The following is a 19,655-nucleotide window of genomic DNA, read 5'->3' as shown; positions in this document are numbered from 1 at the left end:
TAATAAAAAAATTCTAAAAAAAAAAAAAAAAAAACGGCTGGCCCTCCCATAAAATTTCCTGATTCCATCCCTATTTTCATGTACTAGTGTCTAACATTTCTTCAATAACCACAACATTCTTTGACTTGAAGTTGTTCACAAAGTTGTCATCTATAGAACAACCAACCTCTTGCTCCCTTTGGGATACCCAACAAATATACATACTTCTATCTTTAGTAATAACTTATTAGACTTTCCTTTCAACAGGTGTATTTGACAACCCTAAATGTGGAGGTATCACAAATTAGGGTTTTACCTTAACCATAATTCGACAAGCATCTTGGAAACTGATGTGGATGAAACCAAATTCAATGAGTACATCGCAATATGTATGGCATTTCTCCAAAACTGAAATATCAATTTTATGGCAATGATTTAAAGTTGATGTATTTAACAGTGTAATGAAGTCGATATTAGGACGTCTCTTAAAAAATTTAAATAATATGGAATCATATACACCAAATGCACAAACGTTAAATCTTGACCATAAATATAAGAGATAAATGCAAAATCGTTCGTTGTAGTTGTCTTAAATTACAAATTGCTCAATATTGTATCAAAAGTAATTCAGAGGTTCTTAAGGTATGCCAAAAAAATAATTTATTCTCTAGAGTTAAATTTTGTTAAAGAATTTGATAGATTCCATTAAATGCCACTTCAGTGCCAATATAATAATGACACGTGTCACTCTTAATAAAAAAATAAATATATTAAAAAAAAAAAACTAAAAAAGTAATTTTTATTTTTTTATTAAAAAAAAAATAGCCACCCCTTTTTGGGGAAGGGAAGGAGGTGTTGGGGTTCACCAATTTAGCAACAACATACCAACCAAGAACCCAAATTAGAACCAACGAGATCAACCCAAACACACCAAAAAATGCATCTGAAGAATTCGTTTGCAGGCTACCCAGCCAGATCTAAGAGTGGCCTTCCACCTCCCGACTCCCGAGCCACCCCTTCCATTAATTTTTTAGTTTCTTTTTCTAAGTTTATATATATTTTTTATTATGAGTGACACGTGTCGTTATTCTATTGGTGCTGATGTGGCACTTAATAGAATTCACAAATTTTTGAACAGAATTTGACTCTAAAGACTAAATTATTTTTTTGCTATACTTTAAAGAACCTTTGAATTCATTTTAATACGATGTGAAACAATTTGTAATTTAGGCCAACTATAAAAACTAATTTTACATTTATTCTTTAATAAAACTCTTTATTGATCGGGTTAAGTTTGGGTTACCAGGTCCGTTTACAAACGGGTTCGGTTCAGATTAAAAACCCGTGGTTCTGTACTCCAAGACGTTACTCTGATAAAACGAACCAACAAGCCCTAGTCTCCTCTCTCTCTCTCTCTCTCCCCTTCAGTTCGGCTTTTTCTGATATCGAAAGAGAAAATGTCGACGCTAGAAATCGAAGCTCGAGAGTAAGTTTTCTACTTCTCAAATTTTCTTAGCAACCAAACGGGGTTTTCTTCGGAAAAGCTTGCATTTATGCTATTGAGCTTAGGTACTCTAAGTTGAAAATCATGCTACCTAGAGATGAAATTCGGTTTGTTTTTTTTCTATGGAAAATAATTCCTCTAAAATTTTTGTGGAGCACTACCTTACACTTGCTATTTAATGATTTGTGCACTGTGTAATTTAGTCTCTTATGCTATTTGATATAATCATTGAACCTAATAATCTTATTGCCCAATATATATGCGTGTGTCTATTGGTGAATTTGTAGTGTAAAGCGTGTGTAATTTGACTCACATTTACATCAATGCATGTAGTTATTTGTTTTTTTAATCATTATTATTGGAGGGAATTAGATATTGGTGTGTATGTTGTTACTCTTTTAGCTAGAAGAGGTGCTGACCTAGTATTGTTTGTTTTCCTTGCAGTGTCATCAAGATTGTGCTCCAATTTTGCAAAGAAAATTCCTTGCACCAAACGTTTCAGACGTTACAGAATGAGTGCCAGGTTTCTTTGAATACTGTGGACAGCGTGGAGACATTTGTTGCTGATATTAATAGTGGGAGGTGGGATGCGATATTGCCTCAAGTGGCTCAGCTTAAACTTCCCAGGAATAAATTGGAGGATTTGTACGAGCAGGTATGCAGAACGTGACTGATTGTGGTGATATTTTCATTTCAGAATTTAACATTTCTAGTTCGTTGGTTTCTATATCTTGTTAAGCCTTTTTTATTCCACGGTTCAAATAAGTATATATTTTTTTGATAGGTAGTTCAAACAAGAATATTACTGCCATGATTATATATTACTCGAGGAAAATGATTAATTGGGTATCCTTTTGGGACATAATGTTGTTCTATTGGGATTTATATCAACTGTGTTTGTGCGTGTGGGTAGGAGAAGCAATGCGTGTGTTTGTGCATGCCTTTAATGTAGATAGATAGCAAAATGCTTTAAAGATAGAACAAGAAAGTTGTCAAAGATGAGAATTGGTCATATAAGGCTTTTTGTGGGTTCAAAATGCTGTTGGACTTCTAGTGTACCTTGGGGCGCCTTTACGCTTTTTAATAAAACTTCTTATTACTTATCAAAAAAAAAAATGCTGTTGGAGTCCTTGATTGAGGCAATGATGCATGATGGCATTTTGGAAGAAAAGTTGGATTTGAAGCAAGGCAAATGTGAATGATTTGAGGGGATCAATGCTAACAAAACATTTGGAATGGTTTAAACATACATTTGTTTAAAGTGTTCCATACCTCCAACAGTTGGTGCAAGGTTTGAGAGATGACAAGTCAGCATGGTACATAGTCAGAACAAAGTAGTCAATGTACCTTGTCATTTTCATTAGCAATTTTCATGTAAGTTTTTCTTTGTTGTAAAGAATTGATGTGGTTAGGATTGAGGTACTAAGTGTCATATCTTGACTGGATGTTGGAATTTGTATGTGGTACATGGTAGGATTTATGTTCACTGGACTTCACATCTGATGCATGTACATTTTATTAACTGTGAGATGCATGCACCTTCTGTTTCATGAGAAGAAATATCCACATTGGTTTAAGTATCTTCTTGGGCAAAATAATGATAATGGCTGGACTTGGCACAAACTCCAGCCTCCCCCAAATTTCATGCATCATAGCTTTTGATTCTTGGATCTTTCTCATGAGTAAAATCTATTGGGTGTGGATATGGCTTGTTAATCACCAAGCTGAAGCCAGACACTTGAGGTCATCTTACTGGGCTTCAAGGGACTTTGTGGTTTTTCTTTTCTGTGGAGAAGTATTTGACCTGTTGGTGTTTGCTCAATTTGGCACTTTTTGGTTGAAATGTGTCCTTTGGAGCATTTTTTGAGCACATAATCTGTTAGGGGTCATTTCATGACTGTTAGTGTTGTATGTATAAAGTAGTTGGTGGCCGTGGATCATTTTCTCTCATATTTGTTGGTTCCTAAGGCTGTGGATTTTGTCCTTTCTGTGATTTGATGTAGTATTTTTGCTTTACATATTCTGATTTTTTTATGCTTGTGAATTCTGCAGATTGTATTGGAGATGATTGAACTTCGAGAGTTGGATACTGCACGTGCTATTTTAAGGCAAACTCAGGTAATGGGTGTCATGAAGCAAGAGCAACCCGAAAGATATTTGCGACTTGAGCATCTCTTAGTCCGAACTTACTTTGATCCAAATGAGGTTAGTCGCTACTACTAATTTGATTATTTTACTTGCTATTTACTATACATTTTCACGTCAAGAAAATCTTGTTTGTTATTTCTTTTCTTTTTTTTTTTTCTTTTGGCATTTCACTTAGCTATGTGATTTATCTGGGCATGAGTTCCTTTTAAAATTATACATTTTGTGAACTGTTGCTTTTCTGGGGTTGGAAATTACTAATTTTCTTTAGGAACTAGGCATATGTTTGAACCCTTGGATATTTAAACTATCTTCTGTGATATTGTTACTGCATTATTATAAATTTTTGAATTGTTTGATGGTTGAGGGAGAATTTCCAGTCATTGCATTGTTATTTAGAGAAAAGAGGGCGTGCTGGAGATGAGTTCATGGTATGCAGCAGATTATTCGTAGGTTGAGGTTCATACATGAAACCCAAAGGGGTAGCTCAATTGGCTGGGGACCATGCCTTATGAAGCAGAGGTCACTAGTTTCAAACTAAAAAAAAAAAGGGTTCATACATGTGACTTTGGTCTGAAACCATAGGTGAGAGTCGTGAGACTGATTTCTTGCCTAAAAGGGGTAATGTGCAGTGCAAACAGGAGAGCATCTTAGAGGTCATTTTTCCTAATTGATTTATTCATCAAAAAATTTCATTGACATTGATATAGTAGTTATAATGGTTGTTTTGGTTTTGAATTTCCTCCTTTGGAAAACTCCTTTGTTATATTGAATTTCAATGGTATCTTTTGTAATTTTTTTTTTTTAATTTCCTGGAAAATGAAAAAAGAAAGAGTGACTGACCAGGGGTCTATCTGAAAGCTGAAGCAAGAATATTAGAAATCAATGGAATCTTTAGGCAATATTACGATTGATTTCTTTGCTAAGAGAGTTACAGTTATTTCCTTCTTTTTTGTGTGTTTGCTGGAAGTGGTTCTAATAAGAATTGGGCTAAATTAGCTGGAAATTTCTATTAAAGTTTGTAAAATTTGTTTGAATTACCATGAGACTGAAATCAGTCAGGTCTCAGAAAGGGTCATCCTCTGATCTTAGCAGTACACGCTGGATGGGAAAACCTTGTCTGCTATATGTTTACATATAATTGTCCTGGTTAAGATAATAAAATGTCATAAATGTTATTATGTGTTACTTGAATTACTTAGATGTTTGTGGCAACAGTTTACATAAAATTAATTTTCACAAATGTATCTGAATTATTATAAAAAAGTACTTAATCACTCCTTTTTGGTGGGAATTGCATATTAAGCAGCAAAATTTATGTATCTTCATACGGCTCCTTACTAGTCTTGGCTCTAGTGAATTACCAGAAAATATATATGCTTTTCATTGGATAAGTTTACCATTCAAGCTTTATATAGATTTGACACTTGTTTTATGATAATGCTTCTATACCGAAGAATTAAAAAAAAAAAAAGAGTTCATTTTGTGTTTCGTATAGTTCTGAATGTTCTTCATCATGCTGTTAAATTAAATCTGAAGTGAATTAGATTCTGCACCACACTTGCATTATACGGCTGCCAGGATATGGGAAAAAAAAAAAAAAATTAAGAAACCTTGTGCATATTTTATTCCTTGTGATTCAATATGTTTTCTTCATCATGCAATCAAAGTACATTGGAGGTGAAATAGTGGTGTACCTCGCTCATTATGCAGCTGGCCACCGGAAATCTGTGCCTTTATATTTGCCCTTCTTTTTTGGTGCCTCAGTTGCATTGGCTTTTATATAGTCTTTACGGAACTCTGCCCAGTAACGGAATGCTAATGCTTGAATTGTGAAAAAGATTGTCATGGTTACCTTTTGATTGATTATTGACAGACTTTGTTGAGATTTTAATGTCCTTTTTTAGTGAACAACTTGTAAATTATGTGTGATATTACAGGCTTATCAAGATTCAACAAAGGAAAAACGCCGCGCTCAAATTGCCCAAGGTTGTCCTCTATTTCCTGAGTGTTCATTAGATGTGATTGTGAATATTTCTAGGATCAACCCCAAGGGGTTTGCCTAGTGGTTGAGGCTTGTGGTCTTAGGGAGTATCACCCCATAGATTCCAAGTTCGAGACTTACTAGGTGCAAACTCTCCCTTGGGGCCACACTCCCTGGTGTAAAAGCCAGCGATTTACCCTAATCCATGTAGGGAAACTTTTGAGTGTGCGGTGCACAGGTTTGAAGTTTACTCTACAAGGGTGGGTCCTAAAGGCCCCTGCCTTGTCGAGGTTCCCCGTCATAAAAAAAAAAAAAAAGAATTTCCAGGATCAAGAGTTGGACCTGCAGATTTCTCTCCTAGGAAGGGTTCAGTTGGTTAAGTTTCAATAACTTAGAACATGTGAACATTATTTTATGTTAATGTCTCTTAATTGAATGTGAACTGATTTTATCCTTGATAGTTACAGGTACTATTATAATCGTAGGGGATATTAATTTCACCAAATGTATGAGATGAAATGGTTACTAAGAATAAATAATAAAGAAGTCAATTTGGTATGGAGGTCAATCTATGTAAGATTAAGAAAGAAGAGTCTTCCTGTGAACATTATTTTCAGATTGAAAATTTTAGTTCTTGCAAAGCTTCATTATATGACTTGGCAAAATAATAACCCTTTGCATGCGAATTATTCTGTTTGTAATATTGGTAGCAATGGTATTTTTCTTTTCTTCTGGGCAAATAGGTAGCAAAGATATAAATGAGTGCATGGATTTTGATCATTGCAAATTTATGAACTTTCTTTTATAATCCCAGTTTCCTCTGTTTTTATTTCTTTATGTGTTTTTTGTGTATTGATAAATTTCATATTCTTCTGTGTTTTCAGCTGTTGCTGCCGAAGTCACTGTGGTGCCGCCATCACGATTGATGGCTCTAATTGGCCAGGCGCTGAAGTGGCAGCAGCACCAAGGTTATAATTTGCTAATAGTGTTGTGCTATATTTAAAATATTTCATGTGATTTTTTGTGAAAACAATGAGGAAGCTCTCATTAGTTGGGCTATAGTGGATATGCCATTTAATTTTTCAACTCTCTTTGTCTCCCTCATGTTTTAATATGTAAGTTATTTTCTTGTAATCTTTTATTGAATGAGGGAAGATCTGGATGACCTAGAGTGCACTCAACAATGCTAGTCGCATTATGAGAATTTAATTCTTGTTTCATCTTATATATCAACATTTATGTCCAATGCAGTTTTTAACCTTAGATTAACCTAAATTAGAGTTTCATCCAAAGGGTCAAAAAGGTAAAGGTTGGTATGGTTGGGTGATCAAACTGCAAAAGGCCGCAACTTCCTTTGGTGTTTCATATGGTGGTGGACAAAGCGGAGGAATGGGTGGGTCTTCTTAGCCATTGCTTGAGGAAGGTTATGGTGCTGCTTGTTTGGGAAGAACTTTTTGTGAGTATGCATCAACAAAGATGGAGGTGCATATTCCAGTGACCAGGAAGCTAGAGGCGGCGCAATGGTTGTACAAGGAGGCGCTGGTTGGTCGTACTAGATTCCATGCACCTAGTATCGATGAGGGATGAATGTTGTTCGTACGACTAGGGTAGGCGGGTATGGGTGAGGACAACGCCAAAATTTGCACCGATGGAGTTGTTGTGATATGAGAACCCAGTTGGAGCGATGAAAGAGGAGCTGGACTGAGTGGTTTAAAGGTTGGATGTGGGCCTGGGTCATTATGGGTCGGTTTGAAGGTTGGAAGCTAGCATAGATGCAGGTGTGAGCTGCATTGGGTCAAGTTATGTTGCAAGCCTAGTGGTGTTATGTGTGTGCCAGGGCAAAGAATATGGCCAAACCCCGCGTACCTTGTTTGATGATCCAAGATTTGTTCCATTGTTGGTGGGCCAATCAAATGAGATGGCTTTCATAAATTGGGCCCAACCCGGAGCCAAAACTCATTTCCTGGAGGGTGAAAATGCGAGGGGGTACGTACACCATTCTGGGTTTGGTTTCGGGCATAATCATTTATTTTGCAGGGGCCACTTTGAGTTGCGGTGGGGCGGATCCCGAATGTCTTGCTGGTGGGTTTTGTTCTTATTCCCCATTATAATACTCATTTTCCTTGGAGGAGTATTTGGTAGAATAAGGTTCCCTTGAGAGTGGATTTTTTGCATGGTCAGCCGCTTTAGGGAAAATTCTCACTAGGGACAATCTAAGGAAATGACATATCATTGTGGCTGAGTGGTGCTGCATGTGTAAGAAGAACGGGGAGTTAGTGGATCATCTTTTACTCCACTATGATATTGCAGGTGCTCTTTGGAATACTATCTTCAACAGTGTAGGGTTGACTTGGGTTATGCCTAGGAGTGTGGTAGATCACTTTGCCTGTTGGAGAGCGCTAGGGGGTAGGTTTTAGCTTGATGTAGTTTGGAAGATGATACCGCATTGCCTTATGCAGTGTCTTTGGGGGGAAAAAAAGATCAGAGCTTTGAGGACCGTGAGAGGACCTTAGCAGAATCAAAGGGTTTATTCTTTCAAACTCGTTTTCTCTGGGCGGTTGCCTTAGATTTTAGTATTTCGAACTATCATGGTTTTTTAGATCTCCACTTCTAGCTAGGTTTTTCTCTTATATATTCCATGTATGCTTGGGTTGCACCTTTGTGCTTTTTATTGAACTTACGATGACTTATTAAAACAAAAAAAAATTGAAATTTATTGTTAATGCTTGATCATGCCTACTTTGCAATGTCTGGAGAGGACACTTGCTTGGTTCCATTTACACATGCATGCTTAGAAGCTATGGCTACGTTTTTTAGTGTATTGGGATAAATGTTTTTTGTTTTTGGGTTGGCAAAGTGTTTTAATGTGACATAAATGTGAGATGTGTTTTATGGTGAGATCTGCATTTGAGAAAATGTTTTCCATAAAATACATTTGTTTATTTTGAGAAAACGTAAACAGATGTAGAGCTAATTCCTTATTTATAAAAAATTAAAAATTAAAAAGGTGGCCATGTCGCCACCTCAGTGGAAGAGAGGGGTGGCTACACGATCACCCTTGTTCTAGTCGGAGTGGTTGTGTGGGCAACCTTGGCCTATTGTGGTGGGCACATGACCAACCCAACCAGAACAAGGTGGCTGCACAATTACTCAATTTTTTTTTTCAACAATAAGTTAGCTCCTATCTCTGTAAAAGTTTAGCACCTGTTTTGTCAAAATATTCCTACAAGGTGTAAAAAGTTTTATATAAGTGATTTGTGTTTTGTGTTGTTTGTTAATGTATTTGAGAAAAATATGTTTTCAAACTGAAAATATAAAACACTTGGTGAATACTTTAGCAAGATATACATATCCTATGTCTTGACAAAGCATCTTTTGATCTATTGCTCTTTCAGGGTTACTTCCTCAAGGAACACAGTTTGACTTATTTCGAGGAACCGCTGCTATGAAACAAGACGTAGATGACATGTATCCAACAAATCTTTCACACACAATAAAGGTGAGGTGTATATATTTTTGTTGTACACAATTTTAGGTACCCTTTTGTTAATCTATTACTTATGTTGAAAGTGTTTTTATTGTTATTAATTTATTGTTTGTGATGTTATTTTTGTTGTGTTCTTGCTGGTGAGGAATGGAGGCTTCACTGAATGGATCATGCAAATCAATTTTATTTGATCATTTGTTGTATTTTCTACTGGGTACTTTGGAGGGTGTAATCTTGGTTTTTGTTTCATAGATTTTTTGTGTTGGACTATTTGGTGGAACTGATGTACGCATCAAGTGTCAGTGACTAGCACATGATTTCAAACTTAGATAGAGTTGAAAGAGATAGATTTTTCAATTTTGATTTTTGTATTGCCTTTGAATAGTAGAATGTTGTTACCGTGCACAATAATTGATCAAAAATATAGAATCGAAAAGAGAGAGTTGAAATACAGATTTAACGTGGTTCGGTAATGTACCTACGTCTACAGAAAGGCGGCTGTATTTTACTCTTAATGATTTAGGGTTACATCATGACATATATATAGGAAAAACCCTAAACCCTACTTGTACGAACGTATTAAGGAAATCCCCAAAATACCCCGTACCATACGGGTGTTTATTAAACTAGGAACAACATTACACTAAGTGAAGGAAACATTCAGTCATATTTCTTCATTTCCAACTCTTTTAGTCTGACATAGCCCTAGAGTTGTCTGTGATGATGTGCTTCCATTTACCTTAATAGAAAAATGTTTTCTTTGGCTTGTCTCCTTTGTGAAAGTAAGTTCCTAAGGTTGTTGTTCTCAATTCTTGTTAATGGCTCATTTTATTCGTATTGTGACTTCACATTTTTTATGAGTTTCTTTCTTTATTACTTTGTACCTACTATTGTATCTTCTGTTTTATTGATTAAAATGGTACTGTTGTTTCACAAAATAATTGGACTAGACTACATTTGTCATGTACTAAAAGAGATCTGGAAATGTGCTGAATGTGTGTGAGTATAAATTTTAATCTTTGTTGGAGTTCGAAGTAAAATCCCAGTGGTCATTTGAACTCATAAAAGTTGATAAACTAACTAGATGATCTCCACCACTTATTCTGGCCCCCTCAAAAATATTTTTACTGTTGGTAAACATCATTTTGATCCTGCAAAAAAAAAAATTGATTTTTTTGATAGAAAGGGAGATAATTGCATTCTTCTGTTTGGAATGAGTAATATATATTCAATTGTAAACTTTTAATCTCTACTTTGTTGTGAATTACTTTATTCTTTGTATATTTTTGTTTTGTATTTGTTTCTTATCTATATAATTTTGACGTTGTGGTTTTAAACTTTTGATCTGATGTCTCTCTTGGTGCGTTCTTGCAGTTTGGGACTAAAAGTCACGCAGAATGTGCGCGATTCTCACCAGATGGACAGTTTCTTGTCTCTTGTTCTGTTGATGGATTTGTCGAGGTTTATATTATGATACTTTTCTTTTCATTAAAAGTTGATAAAATTGGAATGCTCTGATTTCTGCATCACTATTAGGTCTGGGATTACATCAGTGGGAAGCTCAAGAAGGATCTCCAATACCAGGCTGATGTGAGTATACATGCATACATACATTATCATATATATGTTGCCATATTCTTTCTTCATGCTTGGATATTTTTGGGAGCTGTACTTTAAGTTCTAGGAACTGTTGCATGATTTTCATTTTTCAACTGTTACAAAACCATTCAATGACTTCGTATAGAAAATAAATGGGGTGATTTGAACTTTTTGGACTCTGTTTTACCACAAAAAGTTATTGAACTATGTGGAGGAAAGCTATGATTTAGATTGTGCCGCAAATATGTGTATCAGGAATGAGACAGGTACTTTACAGACCTAATCAGACCTCTATCTGTGTGTCATCTGTACAAGATGTAATCTTTTGAGTGGCTTGAGTAATTCACATCAATGTTATAAGAGTGCCTTTAGTTGCTCTTAAGCAAGAAGCATAGTGCACGACTGTAGTTGCAAAACCAATGCATATCTACTTGAAAAGTGGTCATGCTACTTGCCATGAAGAAGAAAAAAAAGATGTACCTTTTGAAAGTTTTTACTAATTCAATACAATATATCCTTCTTAATAACTGTCCATACTCTTTATCATGTTACATTGGTCTTGAAAATATGATAACTTTCTTATCTTTTATATATCATGATTTTTGGTTAAACTAAATTTTTAGACCTTGAAAGTGTAGGCTTTAATTTGGTCCATGGATTTTTAAACTTCGAATTCGGTCTCCAGATTTGAAAATCTCTAATTTCATCTCTTTAATTTTAGAAATTTGAGCATTGTAGTCCTTATGTTCATCAGACGAGCAATGCCATTACAATTAATGGTGTAGGTCGTCCCAATTTATTCCACATCATTTTTTTATTTTTTTTTTATTTATTTTTTTTTTTTTGTGATGGTGACATTATCAATGTGAATGGAAGGACTATATTGCTCAAAATTAAAATCGTTAGGGATGATTTTGGAAGATTTTAAAATCTAGGGACCAAGTTGGAACATGCCCTATTTTTAGGGATCAAGGTATAGTTTAGTCATGAATTTTTTACCTTTCTCTTTGTAGTTGTGAATATGATTTTATGTACTTGAGTCTAACGAATTGGCTTCATAATAAATTTGTCACGGTTTTCACTTCACTCATTGTGCAATTACAAAATGATATACGTATTTTAGTTGATAGGTCGAATTGTTCAATATTTTTACTTTTTAGCCATTTAAATAGTGTTTGAATCCTCTGTAACATGTTTTTCCCTTGAATAATGCTAGAAGTAGGACTTTTGTCTCCCCAAAGGTAATATGGCTTTTAAAATCATTATTAGATTTGAGATGATCAATATGAATTTTGATCCAATGGTAATTTTAAAGCCATATCACCTTTGGGGGGACAAAAATTCTACTTCTAGCATTACTCGCTTTCCTTTGCCTTTTGCTTTTGCCTTGTTTGCATCTTATTCCTAGACCCTAGGAGATCTTGGCGCCTCAAGACTGAATAGTGTCTTGAACCCTTAGAAGCACTAGTTTCCCCACATAATAATTGATGTATGAGTGCCTGAATTTAAATAGTGACCCCTGTGCACATATTTTGACATTTGTGCTGGAACACTGATAATGGGGGCTGAATGGGCATTGATCTCTTATAGCCTATCTCCTTTCGAAATATCTACTTTCTTTCCACTTTGATTTATCATGTTTCATGTTTTCTTTCAAGTGGATTATTGAGTTAGAGGTGGTGATGCTCCGAACAGATGATAGTAATTTAATCTCTGTTACTTATATAAAAGAAAAATTAATCTCTCTGTATTACATTTATAAAATCTCTTATGAAACCTTGGCAATATTACCTGGGAAGGATCTGGCAAGGTCTTGCCAAGTGAACCTTGAGTGCCTAGGTGGTGTGTGTTTGCTTAGGTGCTTCTCTTGTCATATGCATGCTTCTTATGGCGACTTAACATTGAATCTTTATTTGTATTTGGTAGCGACTGTAAACATATTTTCTTCATAATACCATGCTAACATGTAAAGACACCTGATTAGAGTTTTAACCATATATAGGTCTGGCAGTAGCGAAATAACGACATTGAGATGAATAGCAGTTTCTTGTCCTTGGATTCATTCAAAGTGATATGTAGTTTTCAATAATTCCTTTGAGGTTTCCATGTCATCTTGTGCTACTGATGCATATAATCTTTTGCAGGAAACATTTATGATGCATGATGATCCCGTGCTTTGTGTTGATTTTAGCAGAGATTCTGAGATGCTTGCATCTGGATCACAAGATGGAAAGATTAAAGTAAGTTTTTACTTAATTTCAGGATGGATCCTTTCTTCTATCCTCAAATGTAAGAATGCAGCACATGTTTATCTTATCTTGATGGTTGTTTCATTAATGTCCATGTTCACTTCTTCCAAATGGATACAAGTGTTAGTCTTATGATAGTCTTGTGGTTTATCATTTGATTGGGAGGTGGAGATTTTTAATCTTTTGTACTCATTCATGATGAGTCAAGGTGGTGAGGATAGAATTTTTTGGTTCCTTCCGAAAGGCAGACGTTCAAGGTCAGATCTCTTTAATCATGCACTTAGCCCTCCCGCAGACTTTCTCCCTTGGAAGAGCATTTGGAAAAACAAGGCCCCTTTGAGAGTGGCTTTTTTTGTTTGGACAGTAGTGTTAGGGAATATTGTGACTATGGATAAGCTTAGGAAGAGACACGTCATAGTGATGGACTAGTGTTGCATGTACAAGAAAAGCGGGGAATCCATTGACCAACTCTCTATCTCTAATCCAACTATTTAGGCATTCATTAGCTATAAGAATTGAATCTAGGAGATTTGCCTATCCCTGATAAACGCACTCTAGTGCTTGGAGATGATCTTCTCCACAATCATTTTCAACCTATTAGCTGGAACCTTGGCAACAATTTTGTAAACTCCACCCACTAGACTAATAGGTCGAAAATCCTTATCTATCGACAGCCCCATATTTCTTCGGGATGAGAGCAATGAATGCGGCATTAAGTAGCTCTTGTGGTCTGAGATAGAGAGATCCTTTGTCTCCTTGTCATGGAGGCTTTAAGTAAAATGATCTCGACTACAATGAATGGGAGCTTTCTATTTGGTTTTTCTATGGGGTCTAGGAATTTTGGTGCTTTCACATCTCCCATCTTTTGTTTGCGTATGACACTTTAATATTTTGTGGGAGAAAATTCAGATCATCTTTGGTACTTGCGTGGCTTATTCTTATGGTTTGAAAATTAACCTGACTAAATCTGAATTGGTCTATGTTGGAGATGTCAATAATGTTGATGGTTTGGCTAGCATCCTTGGTTGTGGGTTTCTTCTTTGCCTTTGAAGTATCTTAGCCTTTCGTTGGGAGCTTCTTGTAAGGCCTTATCTATCTGCTATGGCATTATTGAGAAGATTGAGTGTTGTTTGGCTGACTGGAAGAGGATGTTCTTGTCTAAGGGTGGAAGGATAACTTTGATTTAGAGCACATTATCCAATTTTCCTATTTACTGTCTCTCTTTCCCCTCTTAGCTGGTGTCGCCAATTGCATAGAAAAGTTATAACAAGATTTCTTATGGGGAGGGTTTGGTGAAGAGATCAAATTCCAATTTGTTCTAAGGTTTGTTCTTGATCTCTGAACAAGGGTTGGGGGTCCTAATTTACTTTTGTTCAATCAAGCTCTATTGGGAAAGTGGTTATGTCGCTACGTGTATAAGAGAGAGGCCTTGTGGAGGGTGGTAGTGGATTCTAAATGTGGTAACTCATGGGGTGGGTGATGTTCAAATCTGGTTCATACATCGTATGGGGTGGGGTTATATTTTTCTACAATGTCCTTCCCCATGTTAGTACTCTTTTCCCTTGGAGGAGTATTTGGAAGAATAAGGTCCCATGAGCGCGTCGCTTTTCGCTTGGTTGGTTGCTTTAGAGAAGATCTTCAACATGAATAACCTAAGGAAGCGACATATCATAGTGGTGGATTGGTGCTATATGTGCAAGAGGAATGTGGAGTCGGTGGACCTCTTTTACTCCATTGTTAGATTGCTACTGCTCTGTTTTTAGTCGTGTAGGGCTAGCTTGGGTTTTGCTTAATAGAGTCGTTGACCTTTCCACTTGCTGGATAGGGCAAGTGGGTAGTATTCAGAATGCTGTAGTGTGGAAGATGATTCCGTCTTGCCTATTGTGGTGTCTTTGGAGGGAAAAAATGATTGGAGTTTTGAAGACCACAAGCAAACGGTGCTGGAACTTAAGGCTTTTTTCTTCAAGTCATTTTACTACTAGGCTGCTGCCTTAGACTTTAATATTTCTAGTTTTTATGTTTTACTTGATCTCTCTCTCTCTCTCTTTTTTATCATCTCGTTAGGTGTTTCTCTTGTATACTTCCTATGTACTTGGGTTGTATCTTTGCACTATTTTAATGAAATGGGGTTTACTTCTATAAAAGAAAACCAATGGATCATGCCGGTTCTTAATATTGCCAAAGAAGTTTGAATAATACAGATCTAGTAAGTTTAAAATCTTAAATATATTTTCCCCACATTTATTGAAATCAGAAGTTTGATTAATGAACTTTCTAACGTCATTAATTTGTTGTGTTATATCAGGTTTGGCGTATAAGAACTGGTCAATGCTTGCGCCGTCTTGAACGTGCACATTCTCAGGGTGTCACAAGTCTTGTCTTCTCTCGAGATGGAAGCCAGTTACTAAGTACATCATTTGACAGTACAGCAAGGTTTATGAACACTTTTTGTTGCTTACGCTTTCTAGTGTGGCACATCTATAGTTGCATGTGTAGTTGTAGTATAATGTGATACTAACTATATGCATTATCCTAGTTTATTTATGTCTCTATTTTCATTTTTAATAGTTACCACATACTTGTGTAGTTGTGCTGGTTATAAACTGTTTGATTTTTAATGTTGAAGTTATTTGTTATGAAGTTCAATGAGGTTTTAGGATGAACTCGAATGAGAGTGAACTATTCCTAGTAGGGTGGTTTAGAGGGCTGAGGGAGATGGTAGCCTTGTAGATTTTTTGGGCTTCAAGGAGGGCTCCCTATACCTACTTGTGGCCTCTTTAAGACTAAAACAGTATGGATGCAATTATTGAGAGGACTGGTTGGAGATTGGCTGGGTAGAAAAAATTATATTTGTCTGAAGGGCGTAAAATTACTCTTGTTATCTGTCTACTTTCTATTTCTTGTGGACTGATATTTGAGACGAGTTATCTGGTATATTGGATGATGGTTGTTTTCCCATACGATCAGGAGTTTTGGGAGCAAGGAATCTTAATATTTTCTTCTTTTTTTTTGAATAAAATTTTGATAGGAAAGTGGTCGTGACTTTATATGGATGGATTCATCATTGGAAGCATGTTTTTAGTTGAAATATGGACGAGTTTCTTGTTTGTGGACTTCAACTATGATGAGAGGCAATCATAAGTTGTGTTCATTGAAGGACATAGCTGTGGATGGAATATTTTTCAGCCTCTTGTAAGTTTATTGTGATGGTACTTGCGCTCTCTTCTTTCATGATCAGTGAACACCATAATGAATTTTGATGTAATATAGTGGTGAGACAGTTGCGATCTATATCCAGCACTATTTGCGCTGGATATTTGATTGTTAGTATTCTACATTTTGGGAGTCTGGTTGGTGATGTCACACGACAGTTGTGGGATGCTAGAGTGCTGAAAAGGGAGGGATGAAGGCATGGAAGTAGTTCAATTCAGTTTTATTTTGAATGGTGTTCATATGGTGAGAAAGGAATGGCTAGACTTTTGATATTGTCAGCTCAAACTTACCTGCAATATGGTATGTTTGGATTCATGGTGTGGCCACAGGGTTGCGGTATGCTTTTATTCCTGGTTTGCTGTATATTGGGGGTAGGCTGGCTTGGTTGTCTTGTGTTTTCAATCGAAATGCCCTTTTTTCTTAAAAAAAAAAAAAAAAAAAATTCCTTTTGGTACAATATGCATATATGTTTACACACATATATAGATGCCTCTATGTACACACTATTGTATGTGTTAAGTATATGCCTCTATGCCTTTTTTGGTGCCCGTAGGGATTGGGCCGGTTGTTTTTGGACCCCCTGATATCGGTGGGGTGACTAAGCCCTTGAAGTTCTGTAACCGTAAGACCAAGTATAGTAGGCTTTCAAAGATGGATGTCAGCCTGCCAGTTACGCCTTCTGTCGCTTTGCCGAAAGCGTCTGTTGAGATCGTAGCCCATGTCTCGGGGACCGTGAATGTTGATGTCCGGAAATCACTTCCAGCAAGGGGTTTGCTTTGGCAGGGGTTTCTTGGGCGGAGGCCCTCTAATGAGGCTCAGGGTTGTGTGCATAAGCCGGCACATTCTCAGCCATTGCCAAAAGTGCTGTTTGTGAGGGATGATGGGGAGGAAGGGCAGTTTTGTCCCCCCATCAATTCATTGGATTGGGCTCTATTTTGTGTTAAGAACGTTTGTCCTATGGTGGGGGTTTCTTGTGAGGGGGTTGAGGATTAGACAATGGCTCTCCTAACAGCCATTGATGAGGATAATCCTTGGGAGATTAAGGGAGTGTGCTCTATTTCCAGAGGTAGAAGGGAGCTTTTGAACCTAGCATGCTCCATAAACTATGAAATATAGGCGCGTCCTCTAGGCATGGGAAAGTCGGCTCACGTTTTTTAGCTTTAAGTGCTTCATGTGGGCTTTTGGTGTTTGGGGGTTTCGGGTTTGAGGGCTTGTTTTTTTATGGGTTTTTTTTTTTTTTTTTTTGGGTTGGGTTATGTTTGGTGTTGGGTTGTTTGGGTTTTTTCTTTTGCTCACTCTAGTTAGGTGTTTTCTGTTGTATATTGTCAGTATACTTTGGAGTTCCTTCCGCTTTTAATAAAATTTGAATTAATTATCAAAAGAATTTCAATGAAAGTTTTTATCTACAAATTTTCTTCATTATCTTCTGCATATATAAATTCTCTTTCATAAATTTTTGGCCAAATATCCCTTCTTTATTCAGTATTGATGACCAAAAATTACTTATAAAAAATGATGACCACAAATTGTACATTAGGATAGTGGGACTTTTCTTTGTATACTTCCTGTGTACTAGGATTGCGCCCCTTAGCGCTTTTCAATGAATCACTTATTTTTAAAAAAATAAAAATAAAATAATAAAATAAAATTTGAAGAATTGGGACTTAGAACTATCACAAACCTGGATGTACAGATTCAGTTCAGTAGGGTAGGCAGAGTAATCCAGTAACACTGGTTCAGCCTTATCTAGTTTTGGAGAATAAACTAAAACTTGCATCTCATAATACTTAAGTTGTTTAGTAGGGTGGGTAGGGGAATCTGTAACTCTGGTTCGGCTTTATCTAGTCTCACAGAAAAACTAAAACTTGTTCTCTCATAATGCTTTTTGATTTGGTGACTACTTTAGACACTACGCCTTCTTTTCCTTTCAGGATTTTTTGAACTAATTTTTAGATCATTTAGTGTGAACTTTTGTCTACATTTGTATACTTAAGTTGTACCTTTCTTTCTTATAATTAATCTTATTAAAAATAAAATTGAAATTGTGTTATTTTTGATACAGAATCCATGGCTTGAAATCTGGGAAGTTGTTGAAAGAATTCCGTGGCCATTCTTCTTACGTGAATGATGCTATCTTTACAGCTGATGGAAGTCGTGTTATTACTGCATCTAGTGATTGCACAGTAAAGGTAAGTTATTTGGCTTACATATTAATAGCTCAAGATATCCACTAGGTAAGGCTTTTCTGTTCTCGTAAGTGCATAAAATAAACATGGTTATGTTGTATAGGTCTGGGATGTGAAGACTACGGACTGTCTGCAAACATTTAAGCCACCACCTCCTTTACGGGTACCAAAATATGTCTTTCTCATGTGTTATAACAATTCTATGATATTGTCTGCTTTAAAAGTTCATTTTGCTTTACTGTTCTTGTAACTAACTGCTGGTTTATTCTTCTCTATTAGGGAGGTGATGCTTCTGTGAATTCTGTTCATCTTTTCCCCAAAAGTACTGATCATATTATTGTTTGTAATAAGACATCATCAATCTACATTATGACACTTCAAGGACAGGTACTTATTCTTAATGAAAATGTAGCGTAAATTTGTTTCCATTGCTTTCTGGTTCTAGAAATTACAACGAGTCGTAACTATGCCTATCAGTTATCACATTGTATGTGGACCAGCATAGTAAAGATTGTAAATAACTCGGATGTGTAAAAGAAATACGAGTTGTTGCATAATTTCCTGACTTGGAATCAACTTATAGCTGAAGCTTTCTCAGTCATTATGAATCATTTGTATTCTAGTGACCATCTCGAGTCCCAAAGTGCAGAATATCAAAGTGATATACCTGACAAGTATGACATACTGCATCTGTGCTGTAAATGTGCTTTGTCCTTAGATTTTCTTTATGCCACCCAAAAGGTTAAAATGAAACTTTTCTCATAGACTTATTAGAGGGTACAACCATTTTCACATATCAACTCCCCCATTATTTATCACTTGAAGGGAAAAACTCTTTAGATTCTTTTTTTTTTTTTTTTCATTGGTTAGCGTCGAATAAGGTGAGTTGAGGAAGATAGTGTTGATATATGGATTGCAGTGCATAGTGTTGATATATGGATTGCAGTGCAGATATGGGTTGCTTAAATGACAGATATATGGATTATTTTTTTTCTCCTGTTTATGTTCAGTACCAAGTCAAAACTGTAAGAGATCCAAGACGTACTATAGAATGCAAACTCAAATTTTCTATGGAACAGGAAATTTTGATCAATTTAATTAATCAATACCTAAAAAGGATATTATTGTGTGCAATTTAAATATTACGAGCCCATTTTTATTAATTCAAATTAAGGCAAACATCCACAGAACCCTTCTCCACCAGGTTCTTACAAACTGGTAAGTATCTGTTCCCCACCGAATTCCATAAAGTGGAAAATGACCATTTGTGGAAGAAATAAAGAAACTAGGTGTGGTAGGAACTAGGAAG

The 19,655-nt window shown here is 36.1% G+C and overlaps 1 protein-coding gene across 1 annotated transcript; it reads left to right on the top strand.

Annotated features, from left to right (window-relative positions):
• Positions 1-1,363: 1,363 nt before the first annotated feature.
• LOC132181090 (suppressor of mec-8 and unc-52 protein homolog 1-like) lies at positions 1,364-18,778 on the top strand. The gene is made up of 13 exons (XM_059594155.1): positions 1,364-1,465; positions 1,928-2,138; positions 3,536-3,688; positions 5,569-5,617; positions 6,497-6,580; positions 9,008-9,111; positions 10,474-10,560; positions 10,636-10,689; positions 12,843-12,938; positions 15,253-15,380; positions 18,223-18,349; positions 18,450-18,509; positions 18,626-18,778. The coding sequence occupies exons 1-13, from the start codon at positions 1,437-1,439 to the stop codon at positions 18,761-18,763; spliced, it is 1,320 nt and encodes a 439-aa protein (XP_059450138.1). The 5' UTR covers positions 1,364-1,436; the 3' UTR covers positions 18,764-18,778.
• The last annotated feature ends 877 nt before the right edge of the window (positions 18,779-19,655 follow it).

This window comes from Corylus avellana, chromosome ca5, assembly GCF_901000735.1.
Source record: "Corylus avellana chromosome ca5, CavTom2PMs-1.0".
Classification (NCBI taxonomy): domain Eukaryota; kingdom Viridiplantae; phylum Streptophyta; class Magnoliopsida; order Fagales; family Betulaceae; genus Corylus; species Corylus avellana.
This window is presented reverse-complemented; position numbering and strand designations above follow the sequence as displayed.

Bases quoted from the DNA above. Each gene is read 5' to 3' on its own strand.
- LOC132181090 (XM_059594155.1), top strand. From the start codon at position 1,437: ATGTCGACGCTAGAAATCGAAGCTCGAGA. The intron at 9,112-10,473 runs GTGAGGTGTATA...GCGTTCTTGCAG, and splicing joins ATCTTTCACACACAATAAAG to TTTGGGACTAAAAGTCACGC. The intron at 15,381-18,222 runs GTTTATGAACAC...TTTTTGATACAG, and splicing joins TCATTTGACAGTACAGCAAG to AATCCATGGCTTGAAATCTG.